The 23,237-nt window shown below is 44.7% G+C and overlaps 1 protein-coding gene across 1 annotated transcript in view; it reads right to left on the reverse strand.

The window, feature by feature from the left end:
- Positions 1-241: 241 nt before the first annotated feature.
- Positions 242-23,237, reverse strand: part of tspan18b (tetraspanin 18b) — a 38,545-nt gene continuing 15,549 nt past the window's right edge. Inside the window, exons 2-9 of the mRNA XM_062390747.1 lie at positions 16,144-16,227; positions 7,538-7,633; positions 6,286-6,480; positions 5,916-5,990; positions 4,927-5,025; positions 3,153-3,329; positions 2,358-2,441; positions 242-1,441 (exon numbers count right to left, since the gene is read on the reverse strand). Of these exons, the coding sequence (XP_062246731.1) occupies positions 1,394-1,441; positions 2,358-2,441; positions 3,153-3,329; positions 4,927-5,025; positions 5,916-5,990; positions 6,286-6,480; positions 7,538-7,633; positions 16,144-16,146 (777 nt within the window). The 5' untranslated portion in view covers positions 16,147-16,227 and the 3' untranslated portion in view covers positions 242-1,393. The remainder of the gene's footprint in view (positions 1,442-2,357; positions 2,442-3,152; positions 3,330-4,926; positions 5,026-5,915; positions 5,991-6,285; positions 6,481-7,537; positions 7,634-16,143; positions 16,228-23,237) is intronic.

The raw sequence follows: 23,237 nt of genomic DNA on the forward strand, positions 1-23,237 counted from the left end.
ACAAATTATGATTTTAATTTTCATTCTTTGTGCAGTTTTAATGTTAACTGTTTTAAACAAATTTTTTATTGCTGTTGCTGCTGCAATGTTTACATCTTCTACTTGCTTACTTTTGCTTTTCAATTGTTACTGTATGTTGTTCACGCTTATCATGGATTTTCATGTAGGAGGGAAAAAAATTAATACAGTAGCGTATTCAAGGTGAAATCAATCTAAACACCAATAAGACCAAGAGCCGAGGGTGGATCCTATAACCACATTTTATTATTTGGCTCATCAGAAAACAAAACCATCCTTCATGTTTCAATATTTGAAATGTCTAAGAGGTGTAGCAGAGGAGAATGATTTGATCGTGAACGAGACTAATCACCCATGCAGAAAATCTGTCATTTCTGACAAATATCTTGGTCTTACATTCTAATGAGAAAACTGATTTTGTCATGAGGCAAATTATATATTAAAAGTTTTCAGAGCATTAAGCAATGCTATCGTCTTTCTTATAAAACTGTAAATATGCAGTGGAAATAAAACATGTGCAGCCAGTTCAAGAAAAAAAACACAAGGACGGTCATTTAAAATGCCATTTATGTCACTGACTTTTCAAGAACCTAATACAAATGCATACACTTAATGTACATTTTCACCGCCTAGGACCACAGAGGCTACAGCCACTACTGCAATAAACATCACCACACGATTAGAAAAAAGTATCAGAAGTCGGCTTTCAAGCTTGGGAGGGGTCATGAAGAACCACAAACTCACACATGCTCACAGACTAGTTCTAACACATTCAAAGAGAGCATTCAGTATGTACACACACACACACACACACACACACACACACACACACACACACACAGAGCTTATATAATACAACATTAAAGGAGTGGCTGTAAAAAAGGCGTGTGGAGGAGGGAGTGTGTTACAGTTTACAGTATGTAAGGGAAAAGGGGAGACAGCCACCAAAGTGTACATAAAACATGTACATATTTTTTTTTACAATTAAGCCAACTTTACTTAATATAAATATTCTTCTTCCAAAAGTCAGTGCAGTGCCTTCTGCTCAGGCTTTACCTGGTCCTCATGCCCGGTCAACTTTACAGCCAGTCTGTGATAGACCTGGTCCACAAATCACTGTTTCCACTTCTCACATCAGTTGTGTCTCTGATCTCCCACCTTTCTCTACGGTTTGTGTGTATTTATGTTTTAGTTTTTTTTGCCACCCAGTACCTCAAAAGTCCAGCTGTGAAGTACAAGAGTTTGTGAGTTGGGTTTTTCTACCTATTAGCCAATAGAAAAAAAGATCAACAAATTTACAAGTGTCTATTGTGTGTTTTTTCTCCTGAAATCCCTTTTTTTTTTTTAAAGAAATAAGTTCATAGAAGAAGCAGCTCTACTGGATTCCCCTGAAGAGACACATCGCAAAGACCATGGCGAAGAGCTGAGGAAAATAGGAAAAATAAATCAGTAGAGCACAGAAAAAAGTCACACATTGTTTTTAACAAAATCATTTACGTAATGTTTCATAATCGGATTATGACTCATGTCAACATTATGTAATATTTCCCTTTGAAACTAGAACCCAGGATATTTGTCCTTGAGCTGTTGGTAAATGTCATATGTTGATGTCGCAAAATGTTGTAAAAACTCTTATAGGACATTCTAGTACAATTAAGACGTTCACAGTCCTAAATAATGCAACAAAGATTGTGACACTCCACATGTCTTGATTCAATTATTGCTTATTCTGAGTATGACCTTGTTCAGGTTAAGTTAATCAGTAAATGCTGTTGTGCTGTGACTCATTCAAACTTTTGCTTTAATCAGGCAAATAACAGAAAGTATGCATAGCTTTCTCCCTCAAAGGATTTATAACACAAGTAACATCCTTGTAATCATTATATACAGTTCACCTAAAACAAATTTAAAATGCCTTATTCAAACCATGGATGATCTCCATCAAATATCGGTTCCAGAAGAGAAACAGGAACATGAGAAGATAACATTCAATTTGATATGGATGAGAGCTTGACTTACACCACTATATGCATTTGACTGTAAAATGATACATATATGTGTGTTTATTATTTCATATTACTGACAGTATATTACAATACCAAAATAAAAACTCCATAATAATAACCATTTGTAAACAAAAACTGTGAAAGCTGCCCAGTTAAATCCTGTAACACCAAGTTTCACCACTAGGTGGAGAGCTTGCCCCACAAAGAGCTTTAAGAGAACGCCACACACAGAGAAATCTTGAGCCTAAGGCAGAATTCCTCATTTCGGAAATGAACATCCTCATTACTGGAAAGACCGAGAAAGCAGCACGTGTGATCTTTGCACCGTCATACCTCGATGGTCAGAACCACGATGGCGAGCGCTCCGGCCACATAGATGTACAGCTCAAAGTAGTCCACCACTGCGGAGTAACAACCCTGCGGGTGACACACAAACACACGGTGCTCAGCAGAGAATCAATGGGCTTTAAACTTGTAGAATTACAGAGACAATTAAAGTAACATCACAGCTTTAATTGAGTGAGCTTCGAACAAAAGGCCTGTGTTGAATGAGTGGGAAGCGGGGCCTCCAGCCTCACTGCCTTTTAATGAGGCTTCTTTGTGTGACTGACAGAGACACACATTGTGGATATCTCACATTGTTCTAGTGGCTTGAAAAACGACAGGTGGGGAGTGCACTAAAAAAGAAACATCCTAACAGTTTTCACAGTAATTACATTTCTCCCCGAGACTTTCTTTGGGCTGCTGTGGGTGTAGGTGTGTAACTGTGATGCAAACCTTATCTCACACATTCATTTGGCCCTTATCCTGCAGTTGTGCACACTCGTATGCTCAACCGCAATTCAAATTTACATATTTAGGTATACACACATCTGTAAAAATGTGCACACGTGATGCATACATACACTGGTAATCCACCCTTTATTACAAAGAAAGATGGTGTATGACAACCGAAAGGCTAATCACCCATGGAGGAGTCAGCTAGACCCTGGATGTCAACCCTCAACTGTCTCCTGCTCTAATTAAGCCTGGAGGTGGTTTGGCAGGAGGGAGAGAGATAGAGAGAGGGAGAGAGGGAGAGCAAGAGATAGAGAGAGAGAGGTTGACACAGTGGATGTCAGAAGTTACCTTGTTATTGCGGAACATCATATTGCCTGATAAGCACTGCTCCTGGCTGATATAGGCCACCTCCCCGGTCTGACTGGAACGCTGGCAGCAGGCTTCTGGCACCATATGATTTTGGTTGATCAGCCTGAACAGGCTGTCCTTAAAATCCTCTGGGCTGTTCACCCCACAGCAGTCAAACTGAAGAGAAGCAGAGAGGAGAGAATAGGAGAAGATCACCTCACAGTTGTCAAACTCAGGAGAGGAGAGACTGGGGGGAATCCACCATTATTGCAGAGCTGCATTGCAATGCAGTGGTTGGGAGTGATGCTTACAGCAAGAAGGATCAGAATTCAAACGCTGGTACCGTTCAGACCTGAGAGATCTGATCACAAGTGGTCAGTGTTAAGTACGTTTGTTTACAACTGGCTTTAAATATGCATCCTGAGCAAGTCTCCTGTGACCAACTGTGATCTGATCCCACTTCCTCACTATATGTGCAAATGTTTGGATCATTGTGAAACCGCAGCAGGTGAGAAGGCGTCAGGTGAGGAGGTGGTCGTTCTTATGTGGGAGAGGCGGTGGTCTAGTGGCAGAAACTTGGACTATGGGCAGAGAAGGTCTCTGGTTCGTCTCTGAGAGACAACAAAAAGACGAACCTGGATTGACCTGTCCAAATCTCTGTTCAGACCTGAAGTTAACGCTGACAACTTGATCAGATCTCTCAGGAGGGATTTTTATTTGTTACGACAGAAAGGCCCCAGTCTTCCTGTGTGCAGGCGTTAGCGTGGTCTCCCTGCGTTGGTTTTCTCCAGGTACCCCGGCTTCAGTCCAGGGACATGTAGTTAAGGATTAATGAAGAGACTATAAATTGCCAGTAGGTGTGAGTGTGAATTGTTTATTGTCTCTACATGTAAGCCTTGCGAGAGACTGAAGGCCTAATTATAGTCCTGCGACTGCAACCGCGGAAGGCCACGCAGCTGCATCGACGGATCCGTTTTGGTTTATGCTTCCTAAACGTGTTGCGCGTGTTGCAACGCAATTCACCGGCAGAACACTAGGTGGAGTAACTTTTTTTTTCGAAAACAAAACACACAAAGAAGAGACGTCTTCTTCTTCGTCGAATGTTTATTTACATCGCCACTCCGGCTCCTCATAGCCTATTTCTGGCGGACAAATCGGCCAGTCAGTGACGGGTTATATAAGTGGTCTTACTTTCGGATCTCTTCTGCCAAGTGCTATTCTATTTGGTCCATATTCGTTCTTCTAAATCTCCCGTGATTTCCGCATATTGTGGGGCATGAAACCGGAAACTAGACTCCGGACGGGATGTAGTCAGCCGACCAATCACAAGCCTTGCGGGCTGCGTGAGGCTCGCGTCGTTTTGTCGTATAGTTAGAAAAATTGGCGGACGCACGCAAGCCGCCAGAGGGCTCGAAAGGGGCGTGTTGCGTGTCTTGCGTGCATGCGTGCGTCCGTGCAACACGAGTATAATTTGGCCTTGACCTGTCCAGCTTTCACCCCCCCTCCCCCCCCCCCCCCCACGCCTGTCGCCCAGTGTCAGCTGGAATAGTCCCCAGCCCCTCACTGACCCTTAAAGTATCAACCACCTAACTAATGGATGGACCCTTATTGCTGAGTGCCTTTTTGTGCACTGGCCTGTGTTCCACTGTGTGTGCGCAACAATCCAGAAGATTGACCTAAATGTCTGGGATTTTATCTATAAAATATATCCCCTCCACGCCAGCCTCAACAACTATGGTGAGTGAGCTCTTCGCCGTGTGTGCTGCGGCCTTACTGTAGACATGATGGCGTTCCATGTGGAGGTGAAGACGTCAGTGTTGTTGTAGCCCTGATAATGTCTCTTCAGCTCCTTGGTGAAGTACTCCCTGGTCAGCTACAGCAACAGACAGAAAGAGGTTAGTGTCACCATCAAAATTATATCTGTTTCTTTTAAAGTCGGAGCACATCACTGGGACACGAGGGCTCTGTGTCACTTTAATGATAGACTGCTACATCTGAGAAAACTGTAGTATGAAGCCTTTTTGTCAGCGGTCAACCTGGATAATGCAAATGCCAGGTTTTGGAAGGGCAATAAAGACACAAGGACATTTCTGCTTCTGTTGAATCAATTCTGATCCTTTTTTAAACCAGGACATCCTGTCTGACAATGTTATCAGAATATGGAGCAGTCTAATCTCTCTTTCACATTAAAATCAGCCGGCATACCAGTGGTTTTTAAATGTGAGGAAACCCATTAAAAAAGTCTATAGACTCAGAAGAGGAGTTTGCCTTGTCGGCTTTTTGTTCCCCCTTGAGTTTGACGTCAAGAACGCACACAAGCGTTCTAACGGCTGTCTAAGCACCGATGCTCGCAAGTTCAATACACGTCGTAACGTCATACAGAAAAAGTGCAAGCTCAACGTCTAGACGAAATAAGAAGAAACTTGAAAAATTAGCACTTTCACCCAGGTGTCAAGTTTCCATTACAACCGATCTGAGATGATAAAAACCTGTCTCTACTGCAGAGCCATTTAACCCAGGACTGAATACCAATCGTATCCATTCCCATTGGAGACAAAAGCCAGATTAAAGGTTGTTTTTTTTTACCGATAAAGGGGCTTCAGAGTTGTTAAAGCAGAACGTGTCAAAATAAATACACAAGATTAAGATTTGAATCAGAAATGCCAGATTTAATGATTCTGATCCTCTGTGCCATGGACATATTTTAGTATTAAATATTGATGGCTGCTGATCAAAGTTGGAATAAATACTGTGGCAACTCACATGTTCCCGGAATATGAAGGCCAGGATGGCAGCAGCCAGCTCTGCTAAGAAGATGAGGAGGATGAGCATGAAGAACTGCAATCAAACAAAAAAAGGCACGAAAAAGGGAGAGTCAGACAAGGTGGACGAGTATCAGGAAAAACTGCATGTCAGTCACAAAAACAAAATCACACTCTGGCTGTGGAGGCTTCACTCAGCATTAACTATGTATGAGGCTTGAGGCACGAAGGCAAATAGGGGAGCGCTTTGCTCTTTAGACTTTCTGTTTCAAGCATGACAGTCCAAAAAACTGACAGACGGAATAATCAACACAAATGCACAAAAACAAGATCAGTAACAGGAAGCGGTTCCAATTTGTCGGCCAACTCACAAAGAGGAGCAGACACTTGTTTTCGCGGATGGCTCCGCAGCAGCCCAGGAAGCCCAGGAGAAACAGCATGCCTCCCATGCCCAGGATGATGTAGACGCCGGTGAATAACAGCGGATTGGCTGCCACGATTTCCCTGAACCCTGTGGGGTCCACCAGTACCCACACTCCCACTCCCAGGAGGAACGAGCCCCCTAACTGATGGAGAGAAAGAAGATGCCTGTTAGGCCGAAACAGAAACTGGCTGCATTTTAGAAATTAATAGGAACTCAAAGGATCGCTGGGCGTCCCCAGTGGCTCATGAAACATTCAACAAGATGTCGTATGATGGGATAAATAAAGTTGTGCTTATCTTAATAAGGACAAGATAGGAAATGTGAGAGTGAGGTGAGAGCAGAGATAAGAGGCTGGGTATCTGCACAGCCACAATGGGGTGGGGGTGGTCGGGTGGAGATATCAACTCTGCTTCAACTAACCCCCCAACCTGCTAAAGCACGGCAGTCTCAATCCTCTCCCGTCCTCCCTTTCATCTGCAGCCACTGTGGGGTGACTTATGTAATTAGGAAAAGAAGGTATTGAGGAAGGGGGGGGGGGTACCACAATCCCCTCCTTCCTGTCACAGAAAGACCTGGACTCCTCTAAATGAACATCAGCTCAGGGGAAGAGGCCGTGCTATGAGGACAGGAGAGAGACATTTTGAAAGCTCATTCATTGGGTTTGACAAAAAATTCTGTCCTGTTACATTATTGTGAAATGGACACAGAAACTCTAAAGGACGGGAAAGTGAACCAGTGGTTTTTACTGAGCGATGCTAACGGCCGGGTTCGTTCTTTGCTCTGCTGGATGCATTATTACCTCCCTCTTGAACTACTGCATCCGAGCTCAGTCTCTAACTGGTCTGGTTGAGCTTAATAAAGCAGGAAAAGAGACAAACCGTCTTCACTCCGACCCCCCCCCCCCCCCCCAGACTAACAGGATTACCCTTGATTGTCTGATCAAGACTGATAAAGTCAGGTGCCAGTCACAAACTCCACATGGCACAGGGAGCCTCAGATGTGTGTCAGCACACTGAAATCTAATCAAAAGAGAATTTGATAGAATCAAGATTGCCTCCGTCTAATGAAATGCAAATGTGGCTCCATTAGTCGGTGGCGCAGGGGGGCAGCCGGAGACCCATCTCAAATCATTAGGCTGACACTAACTTCAGAGATGGCAGAATCAAGTGACTTCGAGGGGAGCCCTGAGAAATACTTACGAAGATGAGGAAGTTGAAGACAAACATGAGGTACTTGATGCAGCTGAGACAGTCCCCCTCCATGGTCGTCCCGCGCGCCGAAGCCTCTCCCTGCCCCTGGGAGGAAACAGAAAAACGTCATAGTTAGTGAATCCAGCTCACCGGACTCTGGTTCTCCTGCACTGGAGAAGGCGTTTCGATGAAAACTGCAGAGGAAATAAAACTCTGCAAAAAAAAACACCTGCTCACATTTTAATGAGTTCTGCCAGTCAAACCTCCAATACACACACACACACACACACACACACACACACGCCGTTCAATTCATTCAGCCCAATTCCAGCAGTAAATCCTCATATTATCCCCTCAGACGCAGCGTGCCACGTATAAGTTCTCAACAATCCCTGAGTAACTACAGCGTCGGAAAGACAGATTCTTTATCCTCACTTCTTATCTTTGGACAGATGGGTGATCTCAGAGCATTTTAAAGATACGGCTTCATGTGCATTAACTGTGGACGCATGGCCTTTACTGAGAAGTTCCTTCTTCTTAATGTAATGAGACGCAGGAGCCCTCTGCTCCCATCAGGCAGCTCTCTATCTGACATAAACACACTTTACCTGATGAAAGGCCCGCCCTGGAAGCACTCCTGCTTAATGAAGACTGCCTCCCTCGCATTAGGAGACAACACAGGTGTCTCCTGTATCCCTGACCCTGTGTACCTCTATATCTGAGGCACCACAAAGCCTTCACAGAAGCATTTTGTTTAACATTTTAATCCAACAAGCTGCAGATATATATATATATATTAAAAAAAAACATTCTCCATCTCAGGATTTATCTCTCCACATTCTGCACAGGCTGAAGTGGAAAACATCTGTGGGGGCAGCTATAATTGCAGTCTCGGGGAAAGAAGAAAATTAATTATTTGGCAGAAATGAACCAGCACTCTTTGCTTTATAGTGTGATTATTAATTTGCTCTCCCATAGTGATAGCCGGGACTGAGAATGGGTAAGCAAGATTCAAAAGTGATTTAGATTCACACGACGAGGCAACACCTCCAAACTGGAAAAGAAAAGTTAAACGCTTTTCTTTCACGTCTTTTGTCTGGACTCTGCTGCACGTCCGTCAGAGGTAATCTTCTAATCTTCAGGCAGTCTCTCCGCTGCGTGATGCCTGTCAGGCGGCTCCTCTGGGTGATCTCTCTGCTTCTCCGAGGCAGTGGTGAAACCCAGGTTAGGATTGACGCCGGCTTTGATTCCCGTCCGTCTCTGCTGTCGCTCAAAGGGGATTCAGCCTTGACCCCTTCACCCTGACTGCACACAATCGAGTCAGGTGAAATAAACCGTGAACTCGCTGACGCCAAGTGCGTATTTGACACAGAAATAAAGGCAATAACTTATCCCTGTCTTCTGATGTTTTTCACCCTGCTCTTAATTTCTTTAGCTTTTTCCCCACCTCACTGTAGACTTGGGTAAGTTGCTGTGACAATAAAATTGAACAATACTAGAGATGTGAAGGCAGCCTTTGTCTGCCGTGGGAGCGAGCTAATGCAGAATGAGAACTTTTCCTCCCCTTGCCAGCCCAGGGGCTTAGTATTCCTTTTCCTCTCCTCCTTTTCCTCCCCAGACCCGGTGAAATTGATTTAGAGCTATGGTTAAACACTGCCTCTAAATCATAATGATATGCTTGGGTATTGATCAGCCTCCGAGTGGTGCTCTGAGAGCGGCCCCGAAAGCCTCAACGCCCGAGATGGGTTTTAATTAACCCCTCCCTTGCCTGAGCCTCACTGGCCTAATGAGGGCACAGGAGGTCTTAATTGAGATTTGCATACATTACAGTCTCATAGAAAAGCTTCGGGAAAAGGGTTTCTCATCACCCTGTGCTCTGCGCTGTCAGTCCCGAGCCCCGATGAAGAGCTGTATTTATTGGAGCAGAGGATAAGGAGGTGGAATGATGATGGGGGGAGGAAAAAGGGGTGGGTTGGAAAAACTCTCTGGTCTCGGCTCACGCTCATTCTCCAAACAAAATGTCTGATATCTCTTCCAGCTTTGCCCTTTTTTCTCTTTTTTTTTTGGGACTCTTCTCTCAAGTCTCAGGGGTCAAAGCAGCTGTCAGATCTGCAGCCAAATTTCTTCCATGCATTAAAATACATTGGGGTGCGTATGAATAAATTGGACTGTGCAGGCCTGCGAATAACCAATAAGCAGCAATCGTATAAATCAAAGTGCCACAGAAACCCCAGAGAAAGTGCAGCGTAAACAAACCGGCCTTTCCCATGACTCCCTTGGGATCACAGTTCTTCATCGATCACAGCCCAGTCGTGGAGATCAGACCACTAAGGGCTCTGTGAATAGTCTGCATAGTACATTAGCATAGGGGGGGGAAACGTGGTTCACGCCCCGGGAGCCGCAAGTTTACAACAACGTCGACAAATTGCCTCCAGATTTACAGGCAGATCCTCCTCAGGTGTGTGCAGCCTGCCAGGATGAGGACTAGGGTGATACTGTGTTTGGACAGAGGAGCAAACAACGTGACACATCGAGCGGCGAGCGGTTTTCCTCGCAGCGATGTGTGTCATGTTTGTGTATGCCTGCTCTCACTGCAGACAATGTGTTTGCAGACAGGAAATAATGTATGTATGGCCTCAATCTGACAATCTAAGTGGCAGGCGGTGCCCCGAGGTACTCGATAAATGCCAGCTCCATCCACGTCGGCGGCGGGGTCTCCCGCTGCTGACATCACAAAATGCCATGCAGCCCTGTTTAGTCTCGCTGAAGTCGGATCCATAGCCAGCTCTGGACCGCGGAGCCTGGCATGGTTATTTGATAGCAGATTAATGAGAACTGATGCTAACTCAACTCCACAGTGCCAACAGAAGCCGGAGCCCTGTAATGAGGGCAAACCCAGTCTGACCTACATTCTTCTCTGTGCGAGGAGGAGGAATTCTGAGACACTGCTACAGGCCTTGTTTTACCCACCACGCTTCACTCAGAAAACCAGAGGTCTGTTTGGCCAACATCTACACAACCAACCGTGATGGCCATGTCAACCCACTGTAATTAAAAGATAAGGAAGACATAGGCCCACATTGACAACGCTCCATATCGGAATAGCGCACCCTTGGGTGGTTCTCCTTGAAGTTGACACTTTCGGCACGATTAATGAAGTGAGCCTATATTCCCCCTGCTCCAGCGCCTGGACAAATCGAATAACCCGACAAGGACACCCCTCCACACCCCCAGTACCAGCCAGTTCACCTCATCTTGAGCGTGAGCCTGCATAACAAATATCCATTAATACCCAAACCCCGGTGAGATTATAAGAGCTGCAGCTTGACCCCTTTAAATGTCATTGACCCCCTAAATGATCGTGTGTAATTGAACCCTGGGGACGGAGCAAATCATCCTCCGACTCCCTGACGCAGCTGGGGCAGGTGGGTTTTTCCGGCTACTGTATGCCACTCTCAAGCTCTCTCCAGAGTGGGCTAATACTCCCCGGCGGTGACACTGAGCGACCACGCGTGTGCCACATCACCTTTTATCTCAATTAAAAACCCATTTTCATGTTTCTCCATGAATTTCTAAATCAGCCACAGCATAACAAACACCCCAAAATACCAAATAAGGACGGGCTAATGTGGCAGCGAGCGAGGCTCCCCTGAGGGACACCATGTCCCTTAATGAACCTCCAATTAGGAGCGAATGAGCCCGGGGCTGTGCTGCCACACTGAGGAGCTTTGAAATGTACTTAATGCTAACCAGCTATAGCAGAGTACGCTGCTTTAGAGGGCGTACACCTCGCAGACAACAGGGAACAACCCCAGAGAGACGGTGCATGAAAGTAGCTCAAAGGCGAACCAGTACATGAGTGTGTGGGTGTAGCTCCCGCAGAGAGCAGAGCATCCGAACTCAGGCGGGTTGGGGAAGTTCAGGAAACTGTAACGTATGTGTTGTATGGACGTATGAGCAATTGTTGTGAGGGTCCTATTGCAGCCTGGCCTCTTTTCCACTGGACCAAAAACACACCAACATCTGGCTTCTGTCTGCAATGAGAATGTAGACACAGGTTTCTATCTGCTCCGATTGTCAGTAATGGAAACATGACACCCGGCTGAACACGCAAATTTGGCAAGACGGCGAGGTGAGAGAGCGTTTGTGGGACGAACCAGGGGAAAACACTGACAGAAAAATAAACTCCTCTACTTTCAAAGCAAAAGGACACGATTGCCTTTTTTTACCCAGGTTTAAAAAAAGCTCTGTATAGCCACTAATTTCGGTGTAAAAGAGGTATTAGAACCTCTGGAGGAGACAAACAAGTTCTCTCTCCCCTCAGGCAAACTCAGCTTAATGAGTTTTTTTACCGTACACTCGTAGGATTGATGAACATTACCAGCGTCCGCACATTACAGGCATTGTTAGTTTCGCAAAAACAAAAAAAGAGAAAAATAAGCAGACCTTCACTGATTAATCTGCTTTGCCTCGCAAAGCCATTCATCATTTAAACGCATTGTCCCAATATATGTGCTGTGAACCCCCCCCCCCCCCCCCCCATTTGGTAAATGAGATAGTGTGAATCCCTCTGACCAGGCAGCTGACACACTCCTGAACAACAGGCTGATTAACTCTGGAGAAGGCTCCCGGAATGAACAAATGCACAGTCAGAGACGCACTGACCATGTGTTGTCAACAGCACCGCAGGCCACATTCTTGACATCCCGACTGGGCACACATCCAGCTGCTGGTTCAGTATGAACAGTTGCTCACACTCCGACAGTGAAATCGATTCCGCAGTTCCTTATGCAAGAGGCACGGGAGGCAGGGGGGCACTGGCATCTTCAAACTCAAGCGAGAGGACATGCGATTGAGATGAGGAGATTTTTGGGGGTTATTTTGAACAACCCTGTGTGTGTGTGTGTGTGTGTGTGTGTGTGTGTGTGTGTGTGATCCACGCCCTCTCAAAGCAGAGATCCTCCCTTAATTGTGTCAGCACCTCTATCTGGCCGAGTGAAGATACAAACTGGCTGCACAGAGCCGGATCAATACCAGGCCCAGGCACATGGTCAATGATGCATTGATCCCCCGGAGTTCCAGCTCTCAGTGCGCTACTTGTCTGCTAGTGAGGGCATGAGGCAGCAGCAACACAATGACCACATAAACACTTCTTCCCAGACGCCTGTTAAGACTCAGCTCGGGCTTTTCCCACGGGGCGCTTCAGTGGATGACACATTGCTTTTCACAAAATTGAGTTACATCTCGATTCAAAACTAAATGCTTGGTAATTGCTGTGGTGACAACAGGGGCAGAATTATTTCCTAACATTTTTCACTTTTCTAGTTCTGCCCGATGGTCATATTCTTCCTTCAGTTCAGTTCCTCTAATCTCAGCCAAAATCGTATTGTTATGTCAGAGTCACGAGAATCAATTTCAGTTCCTTGTTTTTCAAAAAACTGCTGAAAAATCCAATCAATAACCTCCCCAACATCGCTCTGACCAACGTTTGACCCTCAGGCTAGAGACCATTGAAATGTAGGCTCGGTTTTAAATGTCGGTTGAGTCGAGGTTGCTGTAGCTGTGAAATCTCCATATAAAGAGCGTTTACATCACAGATGGCCTAGAAATAAACAAAAGGGAGATCTGAGGAAAGACAACACTTTCAGCCTCAGGGGGAGAAACACAAGTACACCCAACTCACATGGACACACGAGTGTGCACTAAATTCTGATAAAAAAAAAACGGAAGAGAAAATTGGAAGAGATTCTAATTGAATTGTTGCCCTCTAATGGGTCAAATACGACATTTTGTGAAATCCATTGGGGAGTTTTGAGCACATGTTGGAATCTGTCCAGGCCTCCACTGAGGGCCTTGGTCTCCACGGCAACCCGGATATGGGGTAAGAGTGGCCTTTGTCTGCGGAGTGGTGTTTGGAATCTCCACTTAGCACTAGTTCCTGTTGGAAAACAAAGGGGAGCGGAGCCAGGCCCTTTACGACAGGGGGGCAGCCTGGCCAGCCATTTGTGTAATGAGCGATCACTCACACCCTGTAGCAAGGCCATATGTTAGTTAGCATACAGCCAGTCCCCCTATGTAGAGGAGCAGAGAACTGGTTTATCACTTACTGACTTACTTACTGTTACAACACACACACACTTGTCACTTTAAAGTAGGGAGGACACTCATAAATAAAATGCATTCCCTAACCCATTATCATAACCTTAACCAATTGCGTAAGCCTAACCTAAACCTAATTCTAACCCTAACCCTAAAACTAAGTCTTAACACTCAAACAATCCTTTGAGGACCAGTGATGGTTTCGTCACAATGATGGTTTTGAAACAAAATGTCCCCTCAGAACTACAGAAAGACATGTGAACCTTCACCTTCACACACTCAGCAAACAGCAATAACAACAGTATAACCAGTCTCAAGAGACTTTGTTCTGCAGGCCACAGTTACCATGATTATGCAAAAACTACTCAATAGATTTCCATGAAATAATGTGTGTGTGTGTGGGGGGGTTGGGCATGACCCAAGGATGAACTTCTTACATTTTGGAGAATATAAATCAGGGAGCGCATCTGGGAATTCTCTTTTCACTTTCTTTAACATGGGGGGATAGGGCGTTGGCCTTCTAGTTTCGAAAACAAAAGGTAAACCGCCTTTGTGTGTATTTATCAAAAAACGTTGAAGTTAATTCCGGTTTATTACGCCCTAGGTCCTATTTGTATCTATCTCAATTCAGTATCACACAATCTTACCCTGCGGAGGGAATTTCCTCAGTTGCTGCTGTAGATGTAAAGATTTCCATTCCCCTCTCATGAGTGCATTTTGCCTACTTCTTTTTCTAAGATCCAAAAAAGTTATGAAATTCGTTCTCAACTTCGGAGCCAACATGAACAAGAGCTGGGCAAAATCTCAAATGTTCAATCTGCTGAAGAAGATTTAAAACGATCAAGAGCTATAGAACAGAGAATAGACAGAACATGTGGTGAGACGGAGGCCCTGATTAAGAAGATTAATCTTGCTTGATCTGATCAGAAGTGGACGGTTCTAACTACAGGTGTGAGTGCACTCGAGACGCACTGAGGACGCACTGAGATCAGATGTCACTGACCACATTCTGAGGTGGTCTGGGCCACATATGGCCACATTCCTTTGGCAGTGTGGACGGAAATGTGTCCTGGGGCACGGTGAACCAATGTCTGCACAACGGAATGAGTCTGTGTAAGAGGAAACATTTACGAAGCTCATTCAGGATTCTCAGATCGTGTATAATCTGCTTTTTCCACAGCATCTGAAATTCTCAAAAAGCCCACAGATTAAGGGAGGGACATTAGAGGAGTAAATCCAACTATCTAGAGCTTTTTGGTTGCCTGGAACACACCGTGGAGAAGATCCAGTTGAATCGTTCATTTCTGTCAGTTTAGGCACATGGAGTCTGTTGTGGCCTCCTGCCGGTTTAACAACTACAACACATTAGTTCTGCTGATGTTCTTGTTTATTTGCATACCGAGGAGGGAAGTGAGATCCCATCACAAGAGGTCACTCGAGACACGTGTGGATGATTTGTCCACTACTTTCTTTAATTAAGCATTATGGGGCATCAACAAAAATGCTAATTCAATTTTATTTGAGGCTTAAACTGACAGTGAACACCCAACGTTTTGTATTATGTCAGTCTGTAAACTGTACTGGATTTGGTTAATACTTGACAGATAATAATGTAAATGTTTCTTATTTTCTCCAAATATCTTGTTTGTTTTTGAAAAAACAACTGGACATAAGGGGACTGTTGGGCCTCGGTGGAGGTGTGCACTCTACTAAGTGCCATTCTAGTAAAAACTAAAACTGGTACGGTTGTCTTATTGTTTGTGTTTCTTAAACAATCTGGCCTGTTTTATTTTGTCAATAATATAATGTTCACAGGTCTCAGTATTTAATTAGTTACTTACAATCTTATTATCATAATGAAAACTCACAAAGCAAGACCCAAACTCTAATAAACCAGTTCTATTCTAGACAATAGTTCGAAAATTGAGAATGGCTCTAGAATATAATCGTACATGTCATTTGCAAGTGTATATTTGTCTGGTCGGCTGCTTTTGCGGTTATGTGCTTTGACTGATTACAGCTGACGTGTCTGACTCCAAACTCCCCTTTAACCTCTCAATCTATACATGTCTGCTGCTCGGCCGTGTCTGGAATACTAATGCTACGAAACGCCAATGAAAATCAGAAGCCAACAAAGCCCAGTGCCGGGCCTGCTGTGTCGGTAAAGGAACAAAAGCACTTGTCTGCCCCTTTGCCGAACCAGCTCCACGCACCGTGCAGCTCCGCGCCTCCCGCGTTGACAGTGACAATGGCTTTGCACCTGTGCTGTCAGCATCTTACTGAAAAGAGTCTGTCAACAAGCTCTTTCGGCCATTTCTCTCACTGATTTAACACGTGTCCGCCGGTGCAGAATCACGGCTGCATTCGGTGGAAATCACTCTCGGCAACTCCCCCCACGTTACAGATGCGCAGGGAAAACTGAGGGTAAAAAATACATTTCACAGAGGAATACGTGCTGCAGATACATGTTTTTTTCTTTAATCCGAAGCCCTGTGTGCTTGGATGGAATGACATACCATCTGTATCTGCTGGTGCCTCCCCTTTGTTCAGACGGAGCTGATGACTTCTCTCTGTTTTCTCTCCTCTCCTGTTTTCATGGGCTGTTGGACAGAAGCACAAGGGAAGAAGAAGCAGAGGTCAGGACTGAGCTAATGAGGTAGAAAAAAACAAAACAGTGAGGCACCGGCGAGGAGAAAGAAAAGTGGCACATTTGTGATGGTATGAGTAATTCGTTTAAGCAGAATAAGAGTGGGTGCGAGAAAAGCACAGAAAATAATATTGTAGGACACTTAAAATGACAGAGTTGGCATTTATTATGCATGAAGCGCTCGCTCCCAGCAGTGAGCTAATGTAAGACTGCAACAGCGTTTTATCTTTGTGAATATTTCACTTCGCGGCTGGAAGGCAAAATGCACAAGGACAGAATAAAGACGGGCCCGTGTGCTGCAGGTACCATGTGAAACCTAAAGAAGCTTTGAAGAATGTGTGTGTCCCTTCTCGCACAGCTAATTATCATTTATTAGAAGCTGCAAAACACCGGCCTCCTCATACAGCTACTGACGTGACCTTGATGAGCATCTGAACTCATGCATTATTCACTTGAAGCAGACTCCCTTGCTTTCTTACCATACCTACTGGCCTGTAATAAACATCTCCAACCGAGGGTGTCTAATAAGCATAAAAGCCTGAAAACTTTTTCGCCACTTTTCGCCACTTTTCAGCTGGAAGTGTCTTCCAGCTGAAAATAGCCGCGTCGCAATAACAGCCAATTAAACCGCTGGTGTTCCAGCTTCTATACGTGCAAAAATAGTAAGCAGATCAGTTTTGACTGACAATACTTGGGAGCCGGTTTCAAAGCACTGGCACTGACAACCGCCGCATCAAAATGTGGCGAGGGCTGTCTACGGAGGCATGAACAATATGCAGCTCCTGCCACGATGCATGGCAAACTACAGGCTGGCTTTTCTCTGCCGTGGATGGAGAATGTCTCAGGAGTATTCTGGCTGATGGAGCCGCCCGCACCATCGCGCCGACACACCATATTGCCAGCAGACATCAGATTCACAGGGACGATGAGGCCGACCGACAGCGGTAGCCGCACACCCTCCCTCCCCCACACAGAATACACAGCGCTGATTATATCTAGAGGAAAGGCAATCAAAGTCCGAGTGAGGAAACTGGAGGAAAAAAAAAATTGTAGAAGTGGAGAGATGCACTGGAATGATACCCTCCCTTATCTCACAGCCTTGAATTCAGACACTGCAGAGAACATGCGCAGGGGAATCAATAACATCTTCACAGTGGCTGCACACGCTAGTGAGCAGACCCACGCGCAGCTCAGTGAAGAAGTCATTTACTTTACATATTCTCCATATGGCCGGGTGAACACATCCCAGGCAAAGTACAAGACTGCAACAGCCTTTAATTTAGAGTCAGTCAGGAACAACAGCAGCGTCATCATATCTGTGATCCGGTGCTGAGCGGCGAAGTGGTCCCGTTTGATCCTGAAGCCTGGTTAGAGGGCTGTTAGCCGGCGGAGAGCCACAGAGCTGAGGGTCTGCATTATGTTTTGGTTTCCATGGAGCTCTTTTCACGGGGAAAAAAGCGGTGCGCCCAATAGGATGGCACAGCCTCATTGAATCAGTTATGGGGGCTGAGGAGAGACGTCAGCGCCGACGGCTGAGAAGGCACAACAATAGGACAAACGCTCGAGGGGGACTGGAAAGGCCAGGCCACTGAGGGTCCAACAAAGCGGGGGAGCGACTCAACACTAGAGAAAAGGTTTCATCTACATCCACTCAGCGGCTTCGGCTTTTAAATGAATCTCTCTCTCGCCAACTTGTCGTTGACATTTAAGCCCACGAGCATTGTGGGCAATTTAAACATCAATGCAGCCTCTCAATGATTAGCCTCTGCTGATATTTCAGGCTCTGACAATATTATTGCATCACTAACATCCATCCACTATGCAAGAGAGTAGCTCATTACAAATGATGCCCTTCTACTAACAGGATGTACAGTTCAATTCACAATAGAGACAGCGGAGGAAACTGCAGCCGCCATAAAGCAATGAGAGGTATGGAAGGCGCCAGTACACTCCAACAGAGGGTTCCTGTCCAATGAGTGGATTCATCCATATGTGTTATTTAAAAATGCATCCCTGTTGCCGTGTTTCCCTTTGCAGTCCACACTACTCTTTCCCAGCACCGAAAACTGAGAACTGAAAAACACCACCGGCCTCATGTTAGTTTGGAAACTCCAGGTCTTCTTTCGTTTCCTGATGCAAAACTTTACTTTCAGTCGAGCCTTTTTAAGAGGTGAACTCTTCACCTACATTTTTTCAGACTTTGCTTCTCACACATGAGGAACGAGGAAAGAGAATTTCCCATCAGACGCGTTCGGCGTATCCATTTCTCTGCTGAATTCACGTCATCATTTAAAGCACACAACGACCATCTTTCAAACGTCTTTTGAAAACTTCATATCCATCTTCTATTTGTATGGCATCAGGAGATATGTGTATTGTTTCATCAACACGCCCACACGCTTGCTATGGATTTTACGGACATTATCCTGCTGTAAGCTCACATGAGCTCACTCTGACATTGTACTTGGAGGCTGGCAGGAAAAGCTCAGGAAAATGTAGGGGAGCAACTGACATTTGCTTTCTCACATGCAACCCCTCGGGGAAAATGTCAGTAAGTTCATTGTCTGAAAGCAAGTGAGGTGTGAGCCAGACTGCTTGTGCCACCACCATTTCTCCGTGCCTTCGTCTGTTTCCGTTCACCACAGGTTTAACACGTTTTCCTGTTATCGAAATAACAGGTAAGATTCAAGTCTATACGGTATATGTGTAGGCTAGAGGGACTCATTTGTGTTCCATAAGTCACCTCATCCTGCCATTGAGACGGGCAACCTTGGCTACAATGTCAGAGGTCACAAAACAGCAGGTAGTCTGACCAGCGACACTTCCTCTGGGGACAGGAAGGGGACAGGAAAACGAGGGAGGAAGTGACCATTCCTCCATCTACATCTCGCAGCTGGGTGTGACCTCAATTTCTCAGCAGCGTTGACGGGAAGCAAACATCTGAGATTTAGAGACAACTCAATATTTACATAGCATAACCTATGAGGCCTTCAAAGCTCTGTATCAAACAGACATAAACACAGTTAATAAAAGGAAAAAAAATCCACAGCTCCGGATGTCAGCGCTGCTCTCTGATCTGCAGCCAGCGTCTGACAGATTCCATATACATCAAGTTCTAATATTCTAAAGATGAGAACGAGGGCAATTGCCAGCTGCCATATATCTCCCCAGCTTCCGCTTTAATGAGGGCAATGCTGCGGCAGAATTATCGCCTCATCCCATTTGGATTTATTGATCTCCCAGTGTGAGTCAACCATCAGAGATAAAGATAAACTACCACGATGGAGAAACAATCCCAGCTCTGATCAGAGGGCAACGCACAGCTAATCACTCAACTCTCCTCTCCTCTCTCTGGTCACAGCCAAGCCACGGTTTTTCTTTGTTCTGCACGCCACAGTAGGGACACTCTATATTCGCTCATTTGAAATACACAATTATTCCGGCATAAAAAAACGCAGATGGAACTCATTACGCAGTCCCCTATTTTCTCGGTGTTAAATGTTTCGCGCTAGATAGACCCCTGATAGGAATGGAGCCCCTTGAAACCTGTTGGACGTGTGAAACTGTGATGCTGATGAAAGCTGACACTGTCCATCGCCTTGGTGAATCGGAGGCAAACATTGGCCAGGCCTCGTCTCTGTGCGGCAGGCTCCTCCGACAGCAGCCCTGCATCTCTCACCTCTGCAAACACGTCCAAATCAAAGAACAGGGCAAAGTGTCGGCGTTCACCGACTCTGTGAAACATCTGCAACCCGCTACTATAATTGCACAACACCGACGGCCCACTGGTGACACCTTAACGAAATACAGAAACACAACTACTTGTTGTTATTTTTTTTAACCCACGCCTGTCTAGATTTACTTGCTGCCTTGCACACCACCATACTTTCCCTCCACTTCCCAGGACCCCAAGGCTAGCCCCCTGTCTCAGAGGAGCCAGGGGCCGGGGGGCATCACTATGCCGCTTTGAAGTCGGGCGATTAAAGAGGAAAGACCTGTCGAATTGGGATGATGGGCCTAAGGTTGGGAGAGGGGGAGGATCAGCGCGAGGGACAGGAAAGGCTGTGAATACTGAGAGCTCAGGGCCCCACGGGACACAATTAAGAGCAAGGCTTTTTTAGCGAGGGTTACAAAAACACAGTGAGGATACCAGCAGAGCAGCCTTCCAAGCCAAGGTAAGAGTTCATTACTACACACACAGAGGGGGCTGGGGCTGTTAAACTCTCCCCAGTTTGTTCGCCAATGCCCCCGCCTTCAGGTTCAGTGAGCTGACTCGCCGCAGCATGATAACCACTTCTATCCCAGTTAAATCCTAAAGCCCAGTAAAGCTTGAGAATTGTGCAGCGCGCAGCTCACAGAGCCTCCAACTCAGACAGGAATTGAGATGAAGATCCAGGCAGCGAGCACAAAAAGTTTGTTTACGAGTCCTACGGCCTCAGGATGTTGAACTCAACAAAAAGAAACTGCTTATCCATTTTCAGACATGAAAACTGGAAAATGTCCAGAAAATTGGGTCTGGACATTTTCTGGAGTTTTTCTTCCATATGAAGAATCCAGCAGCAGATTGTTCAGGTCAGACTCGTTCACAATAACAGGGAAATTTGGGTTGGTATCTGGGCAGAGCGTGCAGGACCGAGGACATGACCTATAGATTGAACTCTGGAATTCACATGTTGTTGTTTTTTTGAGCACACTGACACTGCCGTTGGCCCTGATTGAAAAAAGCTATAGAATCTTGTTGTTTTTCTAAGTCGACATCTTCGCCGGCAGTTTTTAAATGCATGACATCTCTCTCTCATCCTGAGATATTTATATTCTCTCTTTTCTTCAAACTGTTAGAAACACATCATTTCCTGGACATTTTCCTGCTGTATTCTCACATGGGCTCACTCAGACGATTCCTGGACAATGTTAACAGGGGGGATGACAGAAAGAAAATCTATAAAATGTCACAAGATACTGAATAGGGAATTTTGTTCTCACATGCAGTCCCTCCTAAAACTTTTCAAAGAAATGTCCAGAGTTCAGTGCATGTCTGAGAGAAGCACTGGTTTGTTTACCAAAGTAGTGCAGTTATAGCATGCTACTACACCTTGAATACTTTGCGATCAGTGGCACGCTGCACTAAAACACATGGTATCCTGTTTAATATTTTCCACAGGACACTGAATATAGAAATACGTGGCCACTGTTGTCCTATAAGTCAAACCAGCCACTTTAACATGTGTTTGGAACACATCTGTTAACCATTTCTAGGGCCTCATTTCAGTTTGACTAAAGTACCACAGAGCAGCGGCTTGTTCTGTATATTTGTGGAAATCAGATTCTGTAGCAAAGAACACTCATTAGCACAAAGTCTTTAGCTGGAACATTAGCTGTTATTTTGGAGGATGTGTTCTGTGCCCTCACCTTGACCCTGCTGCCCGATACAGATTCATGAGGCTGTATAATGTGCTAAAAACAATGTGGTAAACGTCTCAATGCAGTTGAAGTGAAAACAATCCTTGCACAGTGTGACTTGATGCAAGTTATTCTCAAAATTAAAATTAGTGTAGGGCCTTTGAGTTTGTTTTTCTGACTTTTGCTTTAGGTTATCTCGTCCTCGCTCCATTGACATTTAACAACCGTCTGTACCAAACAGATATGCCAAAGAAAAAGAAAAAGTACAAACTGTATTATTATATAATATGGATAATTATATTGTCATTTCTAATAAAGAAAGTGTAATTGAAGCAACTCTTGGATTTCTGCCAAGTAGTTACAACATTGGTTCAGCCCAAACTCTGAGGCCCAGTGGGTCTGCTTCCAATCTCTGATGGATATCACTGCATACCTTTCTAACCACACCCGTAAACACTAACGACTACATTCATACACCAACACCGGTCTGAAACTCAACACGATGAGCGTAAGTATGTGTGATGGATTTATTCCAGTGCAAATATATTTATATATATATTTTGTATTTGGGCTTATTTGAGACAAAGAACTGTTTCCTAATATGTTCAAACACAGCAATGAAAAGGCTGGTTTGAATAAACAATAAACTTATTTTGTTCATGAGAACAAACATGGTGCTCATTCCGCACAAAGGTAAACAGAAAGAGAAAAATGGCTAGAGTGCTTCTTAGTTTATATCTGGTACTTATTTAATTTGCAATAGCCATGTCAACTGGTTTCATAATACATCTATGACAATCTCTGAAAACAATGTTGAACTAAGTGAGGAGGAAAAGAAAGGGGGGTGAAACTATGAATTCACACATTATCTTAGAGGTTCATGACCACCTTCGCTAAGACATTAACAATAACACATTAACTATGGCATTAGTTTAGTCTTGAACGCAATCCATGTGCACTGCTGGTGTGAATGGATTGCTGGTCTACGGTTTGCTGGTCTGCTCAACACCACTAAGCAGTCACTCGCTTTGAGACTTTGGAGGCAGTGGCTGATGTTCGCCTCCTTCCATTGGTCACTTTGAACAGCCCAGTCCCCAGCCAATCTCTGATATTCCTTCGTTTTTCTGCATCAATTTTAACCTTTAGGGTTCATATCACTGCTGTCGACACAAAAAGCCTATGTTATGTAGTATAGGCATTATTTACTCGTGCTTAGAGCTTTCAATAAGTGCCAGCTCAATGTGCCTTATTTTTCTCCAACTCCGACATTTCTCTGCCATTTTTACGAGGATTCCTACATTATGAAGGTTAAAAGATGAGAGATAAATATTAAATCATATTTATCAAACTGTAACACTTACAGCTGAATAACACAAGAATCGATATCACATCAAATCAAATATCTAATTAAAAATACATTTGACTGTTCACAGACCTTGAGATTACTCAGACAATATTTTTTGATCTTATACAGATGATTATGCACAGGCTAAAATAAATTACTGATAAGGTCAGTCTTATTTTCCCCTAATGAAAACAAATGCAACATTATACAACGTAAAT

Source organism: Platichthys flesus, chromosome 6, assembly GCF_949316205.1.
Source record: "Platichthys flesus chromosome 6, fPlaFle2.1, whole genome shotgun sequence".
NCBI lineage: Eukaryota > Metazoa > Chordata > Actinopteri > Pleuronectiformes > Pleuronectidae > Platichthys > Platichthys flesus.